The sequence below is a fragment of the Mobula birostris genome, chromosome 27, assembly GCF_030028105.1.
Source record: "Mobula birostris isolate sMobBir1 chromosome 27, sMobBir1.hap1, whole genome shotgun sequence".
Lineage (NCBI taxonomy): Eukaryota > Metazoa > Chordata > Chondrichthyes > Myliobatiformes > Myliobatidae > Mobula > Mobula birostris.
Genome location: NC_092396.1, coordinates 43300592 through 43318944, shown reverse-complemented (window position 1 = coordinate 43318944; position 18353 = coordinate 43300592). Strand labels below are relative to the sequence as shown.

Sequence of the window (18353 nt, the reverse complement as noted above, 5' to 3'; positions counted from 1 at the left end):
TCTTGCTTCTTCCCACTGAAATGGGTTGACTGTTAAAAGGCTGCTGCTTAAAATATTTCTTTGATCTTTTTGACACTGTGGTTGAACTTTTGCTCAAAGTCAACAAGAGGCTGAGAAACAAGATTGGGCTTCTACATGGCAATGTAGCATACTTAGCTGATCTGTATGACAAAATGAACATTCTAAATATGAAACTGCAGGGTGAGAATTTCAATTTAATCCAGGCAAAAAGTGCAGTGTCCACTTGTAATGGAAAATTGGAAATATATAAGCAAAACATTGGGAGAAGAGTGTTCTCACAGTTTCACTGCATGGAAAATATGGCACTCTCTTTCACAGACGGTGATTTCCAGGAGTACTGCTTACACCTACAGTCACTGAAGAAGGGTTTCAGAATTGTGTCAAGGATTTGGAGAACTGGAAATTCCGGACTGGTGGAGAACAGGAAGAGTTTGCCAGAAGAAATTATCTAATTCATAATGAAGAAGCAGCAAAAATGCTTTTCAAAAATGTCGGCTTTTGAGGTATGTGGCTACACTGTCATACGAAGTTTCATCCTACCTTGTTGAAAGAGGCTTCAGTGCAGAGAACCACATACTCTCAAAAATCAGAAATCGCCTGGACATTGTAAAATATATTGTGCATTAGAGGGGCGTTGACAAGTATGAATGTACTTCCGGGTTCTCAGAAATGCGCACCACTCAGAAAGCACGGACGGCCGGGCACGAGCCTGCGCACCGCTCAGAAAGCGCGGACGGTCGGGTACGAGCCTGCGCACCGCTCAGCAAGCACGGACGGCCGGGTACGAGCCTGCGCACTGGCAGAGCGCTTGGTAGGACGGATAGCGGCCTGCGTAGGGCTGCTCGCTCACGTGGTTCCGGAGTCCGGGTGTGGGATGGAAGAAGCGGCGGGCGAGGTCAGTGTGGAAAGGGAAAGGGTGTTGGGCTGATTGGCTGTTGCTAGGGTTTCTTTGAGGCGCGGCCACTAACTAGAGTCAGCCACGTCTGAGAGATAGGGCTGTCTTTCTGCGTGTCCCCGAGGCCGGCGCTGTGAGGGAACCCCTTCTCTCCGGAGGTAATGCCCGGGTTCCGGCCAGCAAAGCCGCCCACTTATCCGAGAGCACGGTAATTTAATCCGCGAGGCTGGTCGGCAGTCCATAGACTGGACCCAACACAGTTAGTCAGCTGGGCCTCCTTCCCCATCCCTCGGTCTCTAAAGGCTAGGAGTAATCGGTTTCGGCACGGTACGTGCACGTATCCTTGCAACCTTTAATATGTACAGCAGGAAGTACTGCCGAATTCCCCTTTTAAATCTGAAGTCAACAGATTTGCATTTAAATCTCCTGCCCTTGGGCTGGCTCATCTATGAACTCTTTTCAGATATGTAAGCATTCTGTGCTAGCTCTGGGCAATCTTGGCCACGTCCAAGAAAGCGCACACTAGCGCCTCGACTTCCTCAGGAGTCCAAAGAAATTTGGCATGTCCTCTTTGAGCCTCAGCAATTTTTAGCAGTGCAGAATAGAAAGCATCCTATCCAAATGCATCACGGCTTGGTGCGAAAGCTGCTCTGCTTGTGACCGCAAGAAACTGCAGAGAGTTGTGGACGCAGCTCAGGCCGTTATGGAAACCAGCCAACCCTGTGGACTCTGTGTACACTTGCCGTTGCCTCGTTAAAGCATGCAACGTATTCGAAGACCCCATCACTCCGGACATCCTATCTTTTTGGGCAGAAGGTACAGAAGCTCGAAAGAAAGCTTGCGCCACCAAGATCAAGGACAACATCTGCATACAGTTATAAAGTTATTGAATGGTCTCCTGGAATTATAATTTGGTCTGTTGACCTCACAACTTGCCTCGTTTTTACCTTCCACCTTACTGCATTTTTTCTGTACTGTAACACTTGATTCTGCATTCTGTTATTGTTTTACCTTTTACTATCTAAATCTGCGATTGTAATGTAATGAAATGAATTGATCTTTATGGACAAAATGCAAGACAGGTTTTTCGCTGTACCTTGATGTATGTGACAGTGATCAAATTCAAGGTCAAGTTTAGCTGTCATTCAGCCATACTCCTGAATAAAACAAAACAGTATTCCTTCGGGGCCAACCGTCACACAACACATACTGTGCAGAAATCTTAGGCACATATATATAGCTCGGGTGCCTACGACTTTTGCACAGTACTATCTTTGTCAACCTGGAGTGGAGAATTGGTGTGTAAATCTGGAGGGAGTAAAGGATGTTGGGGATGGTGAGGGTGGAGGGGCGTGGGACACTTGGCAAAGAAGGAGTGCCAGGGTGAGGGAGGTGGCGCACGTGCAGACACATCCAGCCTGAGACAACATGCAAGGTCATTTGATTCCACACAATTTACTGATCATTACAGAATGTGTCTCTGGTGGTTCTTACTCCCTCCCCTCTCCTTTTCCCAACCATGCCCTTCCCACTCACAGTCTACAATAGAGGCCCCTATCAGGGTCAGTCACTTACATATGTCATGAAAATTGTTTTTCTTTTTATAGCATTAGTACAGTGCAATACATAAAATTAATATAGTACTGTGCAAAAGTCTTGTCACCCTAGCTATATATATGTACCTAAGAGAGTATGGTATAACTACAATAACAGAAAAACAGTCACAAAAAGATGCAGTCTAAGTACCTGACTGTTATAGCCTATAGATTGATGGCATATGGGATGTTGTACAGGAGCCATGTTTCTGCAAGAACAATCATGCAGCAATGCAGCAGTCCTCAATGAGCTCGTGCAGCTGCAGACCAACACAGTCCAATTTGTCTTCCACTGAGTGAATTATGGAGGGCAGCCCCTAATCTAGCTGCTCCTTTGTTTTGCATCTCAAAGTTGAATAATATTTCTTTCTGAAACAGTACGATTCTTATTTATCTTTGTCTTTACATTCTTCTAAACAGATCAGCTGCAATTAACAAGCATTCATTAGCCTCGCTCCCACAGCATCAATAGCATTTATGCCACCAAGACAACTTTGATTCCCACTTGATATCTGACATACTCTTTGTTCTTTTCACTACTCCACTTCACAAGCTTGTTTTCTCACTTTTGCTGTTCTCGTGAAGGCTCTTTGACCTGATAAGCTAACTAAGTTGAGTGTAGTTGCTATTACTAAGGTGCTTGGGAAGCTGAAAGGTCAACTGGACCAGATGGACTACACCCCAGAGTTCTGAAGGAGGTAGCTGAAGATATTGTGGAGGAATTAGTGATGATCTTTCAAGGATTGCTAGATTCTGGAATGGTTCCCGAGGACTAGAAAATTGCAAGTATCACTCCTGTCCTTAAAAATGGAGGGAGGCAGATGAAAGGAAATGATCGACCAGTTAGCCTGACTTCAATGGTTGGGAAGATGTTGGAGTCCATTATGAAGGATGAGCTTCGGGGTACTTGGAGGCATGTAATAAAGTCATCATGGTTTCCTTGAGGGGAAATCTTGTCTGACAAATCAGTTGGAATTCTTTGAGGAAATAACAGGCAGGATAAACAAAGGAGGGTCAGTGGATGTTGTTCACTTGGATTTTCAGAAGGCCTTTGATAATGTCCTGCAAATGAGACCGCTTAACAAGATAAGAGCTCATGGTATTACAGGAAATATACTAGCATTGATAGGAGATTGGCTGCTTGGCAGAAGGCAGAGAGTGGGATTAATAGGGGTCGATTCTGGCTGGCTGTCACTGACAAGTGGTGTTCCGCAGGCATCGGTATTTGCTCCGATTCTGTCAATGATTTCGATGACAGAATTGATGGCTTTGTGGCCAAGTTTGCTGACCATACGAAGGTAGGTGGAGGGGCAGGTAATGTTGAGGAGACAGAGAGTCTGCAGAAGACAGACTCTTTGGACAGATTGGGATAATAGGCGAAGAAGTGGCAGATGGTATACAAGGTATAATGATCATGCACTTTGGTAGAAGGAATAAAAGGAGACACTGTTTTCTAAATAGGGGGACAATTCAGAAATCAGAGGTGCAAAAGGACTTGGAATTCCTTGTGCAGGATTCCCTAAAGGTTAATGTACAGGTTGAGTCAGTGGTAAGGAAGGAAAATGGTTCATGAGAATGATTCAATGAATGAAAGTGTTCATTGTGAGGAGTATTTGTTGGCTGTGGGGCTGTACTCATTGGAGTTCAGAACAATGCACCTATCAATGAACCTGTTGAATCTAGATAGAGTGGATGTGTAGAGAATGTTCCCTGTCGTGAGTGAGACTAGAGCCAGAGGGCACAGTCTCAGAATAGAGAAACGTCCATTTGGAATAGAGATGAGAAGGAATTTCTTTAGCCAGAGGATGGTGAATCCGGAATTCATTGGTATGGGTGGTAATGGAGGCCAAATCGTTGAGTATATTTAAAGCAGAGGTTGTTAGGTTCTTGGTTTGTTAGGGCGTCAAAGGTTACAGTGAGAAGGCAAGATAATGGGGTTGAGAGGGATAATAAATTAGCCATGATGGGAGCAGACACACTGGTCCTATATCCTAACTGATTCTTTGTCCACTATGTTTTGATTTAAACATAGAATAGTACAGCACACTACAGGCCCTTCGGCCCACAACATTGTGCTGACCCTCAAACCCTGCCTCCCATATAAGCCCTCACTTTAAATTCCACCATATACCTGTCTAGTAGTCTCTTAAACTTCACTAGTGTATCTGCCTCCACCACTGACTCAGGCAGTGCATTCCACGCACCAACCACTCTCTGAGTAAAAAACCTTCCTCTAATACCCCCCTTGAACTTCCCACGTCTTACCTTAAAACCATGTCCTCTTGTATTAAGCAGTGGTGCCTGGGGAAGAGGCGCTGGCTAGCCACTCTATCTATTCCTCTTATTACCTTGTACACCTCTATCATGTCTCCTCTCATCCTTCTTCTCTCCAAAGAGTAAAGCCCTAGCTCCCTTAATCTCTGATCATAATGCATACTCTCTAAACCAGGCAGCATCCTGGTAAATCTCCTCTGTACCCTTTCCAATGCTTCCACATCTTTCCTATAGTGAGGTGACCAGAACTGGACACAGTACTCCAAGTGTTGGAGTATAGTTTCCACATTTTCTGCTAATTTTCGCTAACCTATCTCCCGTCCACATAAGCTGCCTGATGTATTAAATATCCCCATCATTTTCTGTATGCATGTGTACAATATTATCTTGTTACTGAGTTTAAAAGAATGTGAACCATGTGTTCTAAGATGCCAGAGATTCATTCAAGATTTTTCTTTACTTTTTCTAGGCAACGTCTGGGGGTATTATCTTGAGAGATTTGAAGGTGATCGATACCATGGAATTGCCAAACTACAGCAGGCAGCTCATGCAGCAGCTGTACACCTTGAGAAAAGAGGAGCAGTTCTGTGATTGTACCCTGTTCATCGGAAACACCAAGTTTAGAGCACACAAGCTTGTGTTAGCTGCCTCCAGTTTGCTATTTAAATCTCTCCTGGATAATACGGACACAATTTCCATTGACCAAGCTGTAGTGTGCCCAGAAGAGTTTGCTGTTCTTTTGGAGATGGTCTATACAGGAAAAGTGCCTCCAGGAAAGCATAACTTCACAAAAGTTGTTTCTGTTGCGGATAATTTGCAAATGTTTGATATTGCTGTAAGCTGCAAGAACATTGTGGCAAACCTGATGAAGCACACTGCGGTAAATGAGGTGCAGGTTTCTCCTCGTGCCGAAAATGAAGTGACACAGCAGATAATCGCACAGAATCCAGCTGACACAGACAAGCATTGGCTGTCACAAGAATCAGGGAAAAATGAAGTATCTGATTCCACTAATGCCAAAGTCACAATGACTTCAGACCAGAACATTCCTGTGAAAAGATTATGTTGCACTGGCACGGTAGACTTTGTAGAGACGACACTTCCCTTTGAAGAAAATGTTATGTTTGCTGATAATGTTGAACCAAAACAAGATGAAGAACACAAACAAAATTTACCCGAAGGAAGTACAGATAATAGCCAGGACATCCGTAGTTCTTCAGATGGTGTTGGATTGATCAGTGAAGAGATGGTTCCTGAAGGATCCAGTAAGAAAGAGAAGCCTGTGATCCCAGGTACAGTTCGGCTTTTGAGTGTGAATGTTTCTGTGTGAGCAAAGTTTATATGTAACTTACTGATGCACTAGCATATTAATTAGGTTACAGACAGCCAGTCAGATTTCTGAACCTTTTCTTATAGGCATCCGTTAGTCTCATGAGACCATGGATTTGCACCTTGTAAAGTTTCCAGGGCACAGGCCTGGGCAAGGTTGTGTGGAAGACCAGCAGTTGCCCATGCTGCAAGTCTCCCCTCTCCACGCCACCGATGTTGTCCAAGGGAAGGGCATTAGGACCCATACAGCTTGGCACCGGTGTCATCGCAGAGCAGTGTGTGGTTAAGTGCCTTGCTCAAGGACACACTGCCTCAGCCAAGGCTCGAACTAGTGACCTTCAAATCACTAGGCGAAGGCCTTAACCACTCGGCCACGCGCCAACACCTTTACTCCAGAATAATTAGATAAAACTGCAATTTAAAAAAAATAACTAGTTTCAGTAAATTACTGGATTGTTGTTGAAAACACGGATCAGCAATATCCTTTGTGGAAGGAAATTTTTTTACCCTTGATTAGTTTGGCATTCACGTAGCTCAGACCAATAGTCCTATCTGGTTGAAATTGATCCTAAGACCAACAGCTGCAATGTAGTAATTGTTATCTAGGCTGCACTGCTCATTCTGGATAGAGCGTACCCATGGTTAAAGGCATCTACAACCATCCTTCTTTTTCCGTGGCACATACATCACAGCAGTAAGAGTTTAGATCATCATTATCGGTAATGCAACCACGTTTATACGTTGCATAACACAAGCAGCCCCTCACCTCTGACTATCTGTAGCTGTGATGATTAATGTATGGTGAGAAAGAGTGAAAACATGCCACGTTTGTTTTCCTCAGGTTCTGAACACCCAACTTATGTACATACACGTGTTTAGGGAGCTAGCTGGTTGGGTTTGCCAGTTGCAGAGCTGTAGGCATCTTCTGCTGTGGGAGAACTTGGTCCACAGCAATACACGGTTTAACGACATGTTGCCTTTGCTTGGCCTATGTTCTTACTTAAATATATTTTGGGGAAAATGCATTTCTGATTTGTGAACTGTTAGGATTATGAATGGTTCTCAGTAACAGAATCTGCAAAGGACCTGTACTTAAAGGTTAACGGGTTTAGAAAATATTAGCTGAGTCGTGTCAAATTTAATGTGATCTTATATAATATTCATTTTCTGGAAAAGTAATGGTGGATTTGTATCTCTGAACAGAAGAATCTAGGAATCTGACAGAACAGGAATTCCTATTGCAGCATAAAGATGATCTTGCAGAAGCAGTCCAGGATCTGCGAGCTTTAGTAGATTCTGTAACCAAATGTGATGACATCCCATTACCAGAGAAAAAGGTATTGACACACTTGTTTTTTCAATTGTAATTGCTTCCCCCAGCTACATTTGCCCCCACTTTCATGCATACCCGTCAACCACCCCCCACACAGCAGACAAAGATGATGTAGCCCTTCCCTAACTTTAATTATCTTATTCAGGTGAAATGTATTTGATCCTCTCCCACCTCTCTTGCATACGAGGCTTGGGGATCAAGAGTGCCCTGTGGTGTAAATACTTTTGTCACCAGTACAATTTCCAAGGTTGGATTGTTTTCAATGGACATTATAGGGCAAAGATTTAAAAAGCAAAAGGGAAGGTGATTTAGATTGTTTTGATTTAGGTTAAGGTGTTGAATAATTTTTTTATGCATTTTGGTTAACTTCTGAAATTTTAATATTCAAAAACTATGTACTTAAATTTTAAGTTTGAAATGTCTCTGATAATGAGTACATTTGATCTAGCCCAGTTCTCCCAATCCCACTGCCTTTCTGGTTGTCAGGGATATTTTGGGGTGAGGCATTCTTGTGTTACTTTACATACTGTTACTTTCTAGGCTATGTACGGGTGGCGGGGGGGAGGTCTTGTTGTGGGTGGTGCAGCATGATATTCCTTCTGCGTCGGATCCATGCAAGTGCAAATATGGATTAACAGCAAGTTGTGCTCCCAGGAAGAGCGGGGTTAGATGTAATAGGATGAGCATGATCTGGCCCATGAAACATAATTGGTGTACACTTATGTTCTACCTCAGGTATTTTTAGACTGCTGTAAAGAAGCAGAAAGTAGTGAAGTTTTCAGCAGATTACTGGATAAAGTTACAGAAGAGAAGACTTTGCAACTAGAAACTCTGCTATTTGTGCTTGATCAAAGTAAAGAAGCTTACCCCAGGCTAAAAACTGTGCTTCAGAACTTAAACCAAAATCTGCCCATAGAACGTTTAATCCTAACTGGTAAGTTCTTCGTCAGTAATTGGTTAATATAGTGCAGGTTCTGTACATTGTTTTCCTAATTAATAGTTTGATGGTCTATAATTTGAATCTAGAGTTTGTAACTTTAAGAGGATGTTGTTTCAGTGGGGCTATAATGCTGCAGTGCATGCTTTGTAAGTAAGGGTTTGTTAGCACTACAGCTTTAAATTGTAGTGTATATTTTTTAAATCAAAGCAATCAACCTAAAAAGATCTCCATGTAATTATGAAGTGTTTTTCATGTGTTCAGAGTGGTCCAAAGCAGTATAGTGATAATTAAGTATTTCTGAAGTGTATTCACTGTTTTAATGTACTACACATGGCTGGCAGTATACTCAAAGCAAATCCCAGTCCCCAAATGAATAATAATGTAAGGTATCAGATCTGTCTGTATTGGTTGAGGGTACATTATGGGAGGAACACAGGAAGAAAGATCCTGCTTCGTTTCTCAAAAGTGCCTTTGAAATTTTTTGCATCCTGAGCATGGAGACAAAGTTGTTTTTAATTGAAGATGACATCTGAGTGAGAGCAAAACGAATTCTTAATATAGCATAAGGGTGCTAACATAGTGTATGCACTCGGATCTCGAAAGTGTAGTTTGAGCTCTCAGGTTTTGTACTCAACTAACGATTTGACCATTGATCCACGTGTTTCACCTGAAACATTCCTGAAATTAGTGTTAACTTGTCATTGTTGAATGTGGCAGCCAATTTCTGCTCAGCAGGTTTATAGACACAATAGTGAAAAATAGTTCTGAATTAGCTTTCAGAGGGATAGATATTGGCCAGACCTTGGGTGGATTTCTCTGCTCTTGAAGAGTACCAGATGATCTATTACAACCCCATGTTGTTATAGTTTCCCCTTTAAGAATACTGTCAGTTTCTTGTTTAAAGTTCTATGATTCTGCACATACTCAGCTTTATCTGCAGAGGTCTTGGACCTCTATGTACAAGGATACCCAAAAACTTTCAACAACAAAATATTTCACTCTGTGTCCATTTAAAGGATATTCTGACTTTTTTTGACCAACCAGATAACTTTGGATCTTTGCGGGTTATAGTCCATCTACTATGTCCTTGCCTGTTCAGTGCATTCTCGGAAGAATCTCCCGGTATTTACTTACTGCCTTTTTGTATTCCCTCATCAGCATTAAGGTTACTTTGAATCTAGAGGAATGTTGATTCCAGTATAATCTAATGATGACCAATCACTGTTAAGATTCGGTTCAGAAAAAAAGTCAATTCAAAAACTTCTTTTTAAAGTAAGTCCTTGGTTTGTGAAGTAAGGGATATTCAACCTGCAGTAATCTCTTATCAGGCCATTTGGCTAAACAGATAATGTTTGCTACTCTCTCTTCCCACTATATGGGGCTCCAGTTCCTGCACTCCCTTTAATCCTTTATCCCCACGAGCATGAGAGGTGCTACACCTGCCCCGACACCTCTTCCCTCGCTACCATTCAGGACTGCAACCAGTCCTTCCAGGTGAGTGAAGATGGCGTCGCAGAGTGGCTGCTCTTTGCATGCAGCTTCAAGGGGAATCATCAGATATTCCTGTTTTGGACAACTAACACTGTCACAGCCATAGGTACTTCAGTAAACTAAAGAGTGAAAAAGCAATTTCGAGGGAAGTCAGACGGAATCCGAAGTATGTCAGCTCTGATGGGGTTTTTGGGCATTTACTTTGTACAAGACAAAACCTCACAACATAAATGGCTGTGACACTTCACTCCCTCATGAGCAAAACGACTTCTATGGAAGCTTTGAAAAGGAGTATAAAATGATTGCTATGGGATTTCTGTCTCAGAGGCTGATGTCAGGACAGCTTTTTAGTGTGAATCCTTGCAATGTGTCAGGGCCCAGTGGTGTACTGAAGGCATGTGCAAACAACTGACTGGAGTGGCCAGGGAAGTTAAGGACTGCATAAAAACCAAGGAAAGGGCATATAAGATAGCAAAAGTAAGTGGGAAATTGGATGTTTCAGCTTTTAAAATCCAAAAAGGGCAACTAAAAAAGCTATAAGGGAAAAGATTAAATACCAGATAGTAAAAGGATACTAAGTTTTTTTTTCCGTTATATAGAGTAAAAGGCAGGTGAGAGTTGATGTTGAAAAATGATGCTGGTGAGGTAGTAATGGGACAAAGAAATGGCAGATGAACTTAATGGGTACTCTGCATCTGTCTTCACTGTGGAAGGCACTAGCAGTGTGCCAGAGGTCATTGAGTGTCAGGGAGCAGGAGTGAGTGCCATTACTATTACAGAGGAAAAGTGCTAGGCAAACTAAAAGGCCTTAAGGTGGATAAGTCAGATGGACTACATCTCAGAGTCCTGAGAGAGGTTGCTGAAGAGATAACGGATGCATTGATCATGATCTTTCAAGACTCTCTTGATTCTGGCATGGTGCCGGCAGACTGAAAAATTGCAAATATCACTCCACTCTAATAAGGGAGGAAGGCAATTACAGGTCAGTTAAGGAAATTATGGGTCAGTTAGCCTAACAGTGGTTGGGGAAGTGTAGGAGTCTATTGTTAAGGATGAGGTTTTGGGGTACTTGGAGACTAATGATAAAATAATTTTTAAGTCAACATGGTTTCTGTCAAGGGAAATCTTTCCTAACAGATCTGTTAGAATTCTTTGAGGAAGTAACAAGCAGGGTGGACAAAGGTGTGGCAGTGAATGTCATTTACTTGGATTTTCAGAAGCCGTTTGATAAGGTGCCACACATGAGGCTGCTTAACAAGGTAAAATTCTATGGTGTTACAGGGAAAATACAGCCATGGATAGAGGAATGCTTGATAGAAGGCAGTGAGTGGGGATAAAGGGGGCCTTTTCTGGCAGTGACTACTGGTGTTCCTCAGGGGTCATTGTTGGGAGCGCTACTTTTCATGTTGTTCGTCAGCCATTTAAGTAGTGGAATTGATGGCTTTGTGGCAAAGTTTGTAGATGATACGAAGATGGGCAGAGGCGGAGTTAGTGCTGAGGAAGCAATGCGATTGCACAGGACTTACACAAATTGGAAGAATGGGCAAAAAAGTGGCAAATGGAATACAGTGTTGGGAAATGTATGATGCATTTTGGTAATAGGAATAATAGTGCAGACTATTATCTAAATGTGGAGATCGTTCGAGCATCAGAGGTGCAGAGGGACTTAGGAGTCATTGTGCAAGACTCCCAGAAGGTTAATTTGCAGGTAAAGAAGGCATTTATTTCAAGGGGAATGTTGAAAGGACTAAAAAGGGTGGCTATGGAAAAGATGTTTTCTATGGTGGGGTATCCAGAGCTAGAGGGCACTGACACAAAATTGAGGGGCCACCTTTCAAAATAGAGGTATGGAGGAATTTTTTTTAGCCAGAGAGTGGTGAATCTGTGGAATGCTGTGCCACAGACTGTGGAGGCCAAGCCCGTGGGTTTATTTAAGGTGGAAGCTGATAGCTTTCTGATCGGACAGGGCATCAAAGGATATTGTGAGAAGGCACATGTATGGCCTTGAGTGGGATCTGGGATCAGTCATAATAGAATGACAGATTAAACTCAATAGGCCAAATGGCCTAATTCTGCTGCTATGTCTTATGGTCTTATGGACAGTGTTCAAGGGCATCTTCAGTCTCTCACTACTGTAGTTGGAGGTTCCCACTTGCTTCAAAATGGCATCAATTATGCCTGTGCCCAAGTGAAATAGGATGAGCTGCCCAGTAACACTGCACCTGCTGTGATTAAGAGCTTTGAGGGGTTGGCCATGGCTAGAATTAACTTCTGCCTAAATAAGGAACTAGACCAGCTGCAATTTGTCTAATACCACATTAGGTCGACAGCAGATGCAGTCCCACTGTCTCTCCACTTGGCTTTGGACCACCTTGATTATAGGTGGCTGTTTATAGATTATAGTTCAGTGTTCAACAACATTACCTCTTCAGTATTAATCAACAAGTGTCAAAACCTGGACCTCTGTACCTTCCTCTGCAACGGGATCCTTGACTTCCTCATTGGGAGTCCGTAGTCAGTGTGGATTGGAAGTAAAGTTTCCTCGCTGACAAGCAAAATGGGTACCTTGAGGATTCTTGCGTATCCCGCTGCTCTACTCCCTCTACACTTATGACTCTGGCTGGGCACAACTCAAATACCACCTACAGGGGTCCCCAACCTTTTTTGCACCGCGGACCGGTTTAATATTGACAATATTCTTGCGGGCCGGCCGACGGTGGTGGGGGTGAGGGGGTGGTTGGTGTTAGTCAACAGTGGTCGTGACAGGGAGTGAGGAAAGGTGCGGCTGACTCATATTGTTTCATATCACCAAATCATATCGTTTCCTTGCGGCCTGGTGGTTGGGAACCACTGACCTATGATTTGCTGATGACAGAGCTGTTGCTGGCAGAAACTCCGATGGCGAGAAAGGCGCGTACAGGAATGAGGTAGATCAGATAGTTGAGTGGTGTTGCAACAGCAATCTTGCACTCAGTGTCATTAAGATGAAGGAATTGATAGTGGTCTTCAGGAAGGGGAAGTCAGGAAGACACATACCTGTCCTAGTCGAGGTATCAACAGTGGAAAGGGTGAGTGGCTTCCAGTGTTTGAATGTTGGCATCTCTGAAGATCTATTCTGGGCCCAATATATTGGTGCATTTATGTAGCAGGCACCCCAGCAGCAATATTTCATTAGGAGTTTGAGGAGATTTGGTATGTCACCTAAGGCTATAGCAAATTTCTACAGATGTACCATGCAGAAGATTATGACGTGTTGCATCACCATCTGGTATGGAGGTGCCAACGCACAGGATCAGAAAAAGCTGCAAAGGCTTGTAAAATCAGCCAGCTTCATCATCAGCACTAACCTCCCCACCATGAAGGATATTTTCAGAATGCAATTCCTCAAGAAGTTGGCATTCATCGTTAAGGGCCCTCAGAATTCAGGGTGTTCCTCTTCACGTTGCTACCATCAGGGAAGGAGATACAGGAGCCTGAAGATCCACACTTGGCATTTTAGGAACAGCTTCTTTTCACCATCAGATTTCTGAATGGACCATGAACACTACCTCACTTTTTCTCTTTTTTACACTCCTCACTTTTTCTGTCTTTTTGCAGTATTTATTTTTTATTTATTTCTAGTTGTAACTTAGTAATTGTTTTAAGTATTGTACAAATTTCAAGGCATATGTCAGTGTTAATCAATTTGATTGTGAATCGGAGGTGACACTTTACCTGCATGTCTGCCTGGATCATCTATTGTATCCGTTGCTCCTGGTATGGCCATCTCTTAAGTTAATGAAACCTGGTGCAGATGGGAGATTGCTTTGTTGAGCACCTTCTTTGTCTGCCGCAGAAGTCAGGATTTCTCGGTGGCTACCCATTTTAATTCAACTTCACCTTCCATTCTGACGTATCTGTTCATAGCAACCTCTACTGCCATGATGAGGCTGAACTCAAAATTCAAAGTAAATCTGTTATCAAAGTACATATATGTCACCATAAGTTTCGTGCGGGCTGTCACAGTAAATACAAGAAACAAAAAGAATCTGTGAAGGACCTCACCCAACAGAACAGACAACAACCAATGTACAAAAAAAAATCGTGCAGAAGGACTGAGTTTGAGCTGTCACTCACCTCATTGCTGACAGAGGATGTTTTTAAAATTCTGAGAAATGTTGACTATAGTTTATATTGGTCTCCTTCAGTTTTTCTGTTTTCTTTCTTGTCACCGATTGGCGAGTGGGTGCTTTGGACGAGGAAGGGGTTGGGAATTCGGGGTCTGATGTTCAAGCTGGTAATTTTCTGTGTGAGCAACCTGTTAGATTTTTGTGTGCCAGGAAGGTTGGGAGCTTGATGTGATTGTCTGCCTTTGATTTTTTTATGTGGGAGGTGCTTGGGGGTTAGGGGTTTGATGAGACCAAAAGACCGTAAGATATAGGAGCAGAATTCAGCCATTCAGCCCATCGAGTCTGCTCCACCATTTCATTATGGTTGGTCTCGGATCTCATTCAATCCCATACACCTGCCCTCTCACCACATCCCTTGATACCCCGACCATTCAGGAATCTATCAAATTCTGCTTTGAGTATACTCATGAACTTGGCCCCCACCGCAGTCTGTGGCAGAGCATTCCACAGATTCACTGCTCTTTGGCTGAAAAGAAATTCCTCCTTATTTCTGTTCTAAAAGGTTGCCCCTCAATTCTGAGGCTGTCCCCTCTAATTCTGGATACCTTCACCAGAAGAAATATCCCTTCCACATCCATCTTAGGTAGTCCTTTCAAGATTTGGTAAATTTCAATGAGATCCCCTCGCATTCTTGTAAATTCCAGTGAGTACATGGCCAAAGCTGTAATTTTTATTGAATTTCACTGACATGTATCTGAATAAGCGATGAGTATTCTTAGAGTTGGGAATGGCGTAGAAAACCTCCAGCCTCATTGGTGGTGGCACAGGAAGGAGTACCGATAGATATAGTTGAAAGGATTGGATAATCAAGGTACAGGTATAAATCTGCAGACAGTTAAGTGTAATTATGTACTTGCTCACCCTGACTTATGGACAGTGGACTGTAGGTGATGCTGAATGTGATGATTTTGCTTCACTTGATAGTATTGGCATTTTGTGTTAAATTTCAAGAAACTAAAAAGAGCTAGAGCTGGCAATATTGCAAATGGATGAAACGGCATAGTGGACACATGAAATAAACACTTGATTGTTATGTTTTTCGTAGAGGGCCACTGTGCTGCCTGCCCTGAGGAAATTAATATTGAGTCAGGAAGGAGCAGTGCAGTTCCATTAACCTTGGTTCAATCCTGACCTCTGGTATTGAATTTGTAAATTATCCCTGTGAACCTGTGTGTTTCCTCTGGGTGTCCAAGTACATGCTGGTAGGTAAGTCAACTGACCATTTTAAATTACCTTGGGTTTGAAGGCAAGCTGCTGAACCTGAGAAGAGCTGATGGCAATGAGGAGCGAGTTAAGTGGGGTGGGTGGAGGGGTTGTGTTTAAATGCAAACTTGATGGTTAGCGTAGATCAGAGGTGGCCAAACCTTTTACATTCCATGCATCAATTTTTTCACGCACGAGTTCAGATGCGCCATATAACTCTTGTACCCCCACAGTTCTTGTAAAAATATGTTAATATAGAACTCATGCGTGAAAACATTGATGCATGGAATGTAAAAGGTTGGCCACCCCGGCGTAGGTGCTGTGGGTAAAGTGCCTGTTACCAGATGACCTGAAGACTCCCATGTGACGAAATCCAAAGGATTATTCATTATGGACTGTGCCTTTAAAAAGAGAGAGGCTGTGCCGCTGATAGATAGATAGATAGATAGAGATATATATACTGAGCAGCTCGTGAGTTGCTATGGTGATAGAGGAGCAGAGCTATATAATGGACAGCTGGTGTTCAGCATGTTTGGGTATATATACAAGTTCAGCTGGCTTTCTGGTAGACACACAGAGGCACAGAAGAAATGGATACTGGATGAGCTTTGAGTGCCCACAAACGGGTGGGTTTTGTTGATCGATTGGGAGAATGGACCCGTGGCTCTCGCAGTTTGGGAAAAGGGGTGACCGGTGGAAAGCTATCAGTGTGTTTAACCCTTGCCTGAGTTGATAATTTTACCACGTGAAAACGGTAGCTTTAGCGTGGTCACATTCGGTGACCTTAAAGGATTCGGAGGACCACAGAAAGATCGATGGCATCGGCTTACTTGGATAACAAATAATCTCTCTCTCCTCAATTCTACTTAACTCAATATCATGAACTGAACTGACTTCATTTACATATCATCGGAAGACTGTATCAATTGCCACCTAAGTTTGAAGAAGTTTGGATTTTCTATTTACACACCTATATATGCATAAAGTCTGCTAACCTGTTTGATTTATCTGGTTTTGTATTACTTTATTATGTAGTTACTAATGAAATGGTGTTAATTAACAGCAAAACCAGACTCGAGGTGTGTTCCATTTCTGCTGGTTCTTTTAACCCGTTACAAGGTACGTAACACCCAAAACTGAAATAAATTGTCAGGAATTGAATAATGGCATTAAAGGATGACATTCCGGAAGATTCTCATTCCCTGCTTATAAAAAAAGATGTACGGTACTGTGCAAAAGCCTGAGGCATCCTAGCGTGTGTGTGTGCACGTGATCTCTATCTATATATATATACACACATACACATATACACCCCCCCCCCCCCAAGTCTCTTGCATAGTATTGTGTATTACTTAAAAATAATATGGTTGGGAAACAGAAATAAGATACATAGCTTTGTATTAGCTCAATAGCATTAATTGTTATTTAGTAACTGGAAAGACATAACATATAGTACTGTGCAAAAAGTCTTAGGCACCTTAGCTTTATATATTTGTGCCTAAGACCTTTGCACAGTACTGTAGCTGAGAACATATAGTCCTCTAAAATAAAGAGCTGGAAAATTCTGGTGAATCAAAGCTATGGAGAAAAGTTTGGATTAATGACCCAAAGTTTTCTTGAATGTAAAACATAGAGCATTGCAGCGCCTACTCTAAGATCAATTCTAATCCTTCCCTCCAATATAGCAACACACATCAAAGTTGCTAGTGAACGCAGCAGGCCAGACAGCATCTCTAGGAAGAGGTACAGTCAACGTTTTGGGCCGAGACCCTGACGAATTTCCAGTATCTGCAGAATTCCTCATGTTTGCCTCCAATATAGCCTTCCTTTTTTTTCAACATCCAAGTGCCTATCTAAGAACTTAAGTGCCTCTAATGTATCTGCCTCTACTACTACCCTTGGCAGGGCTTTAAATGCATCCACCACTCTCTCTGTAAAGAACTTAGCTCTGATGTTCCCCCTATATTTTCCTCCTTAAAACTAACATGGGGAAAAATCTGTCTATCCACTCTGTCTACGCCTGTTATCATTTATATTAAATTATCTCATTCTCCTTTGCTCCGAAGAGAAAAGCCGTACTCGCTCTTCATAGACATGCCCTCTAGACTAGGCAGCATCCTAGTGAATCTCCTCTGCACCCCCTGTAAAGCTTCTCATCCACAATTCTTTAGATTGGAAAATTGTTCGTGTTATCACTATTTTTTTTAAATAAAAGCAAGAACAAGGGGATAGACTAATTAGCTTAATACATTGTGAGAAATTTATTAGATCAGTAATTAACTATAGAGTGACTGAATGCTTTTACATGTTTTTAATCATCTGTTTAAAAGGAGGTAACATGGATTTGTAAAGGGTAGCTTATGCCTTACGAACCAGCATTGCTTAAACAGGTGCCTGTGAGCAGCATTGAAGTAGGACATTTAGCAATGTCTTTGAATCTTATGTAAAATGACTTTTTGAAGGTATTTAAAATTGATCCTTAAAAGGCTGTGGATTGAATTGAAGCTCATAAAATTGTTGGAAATGTATTCACCTGGTTAGGAATTAGGCTGAGTGGCAGATTGACTGTAAGGAGCAGGATATAAACATCATCCTTGGTAACGCTGTCTATTATGGGATGTGAATTGGCTTATAGTTGTTTATAAATACCTTGGATGATTGGATTGAGAATTAATGTCTTCTGGGTTGGCATACTGATGCTGCCCCACAGCTCATTTGCCCTGGGTTTAAGCCTGACCTCCATTGCTGTATGTGTAGACTTGGTGTGCTTTTCTTCCAACTGGGCAGATTTCCCTTGCGCTCTGCTTTCCTTCCACATCCCAAAAAAATGGCTAATTGATTAACTGCTGCAAATTGTCATTCAGTAGTGCACAGGAATTAAGCTGCTTCCAAAGGAGTATTTTACGTTATGATTAGTCTGATTGCTATGTATTAGATAGCAGTTTGTAAACTATATATCTAGAGGTTTTCCTATGATATTGGTATATGCTATGCTACAAATCAACATGAACTGTAAAGTCCAGTAAATGTCTGTCTATCTAGATGAGACTTAGCTGGTATAGAAAGGACATAAAAAAAGTGGAACTCAGAACTAAAATTGGTA

At 42.3% G+C, this 18353-nt stretch overlaps 1 protein-coding gene across 6 annotated transcripts in view; it reads left to right on the top strand.

The window, feature by feature from the left end:
* Positions 1-783: 783 nt before the first annotated feature.
* The window catches only part of zbtb40 (zinc finger and BTB domain containing 40), a 132365-nt gene continuing 114795 nt past the window's right edge, over positions 784-18353 (top strand). For 4 of the 6 annotated variants that reach the window (XR_011883393.1, XR_011883392.1, XM_072245434.1 and 1 more), the window contains exons 1-4: positions 843-916; positions 5255-6077; positions 7318-7451; positions 8183-8381. Coding sequence is in view for 4 of the 6 variants with exons in the window: in XM_072245434.1 (XP_072101535.1) it covers positions 896-916; positions 5255-6077; positions 7318-7451; positions 8183-8381 (1177 nt within the window). In the remaining 2 variants the exon portion in view is untranslated. Of the gene's footprint in view, positions 803-842; positions 917-1582; positions 1733-5254; positions 6078-7317; positions 7452-8182; positions 8382-18353 lie in introns of those variants that run through there. The other 2 variants (XM_072245433.1, XM_072245435.1) reach the window with 2 other exon arrangements.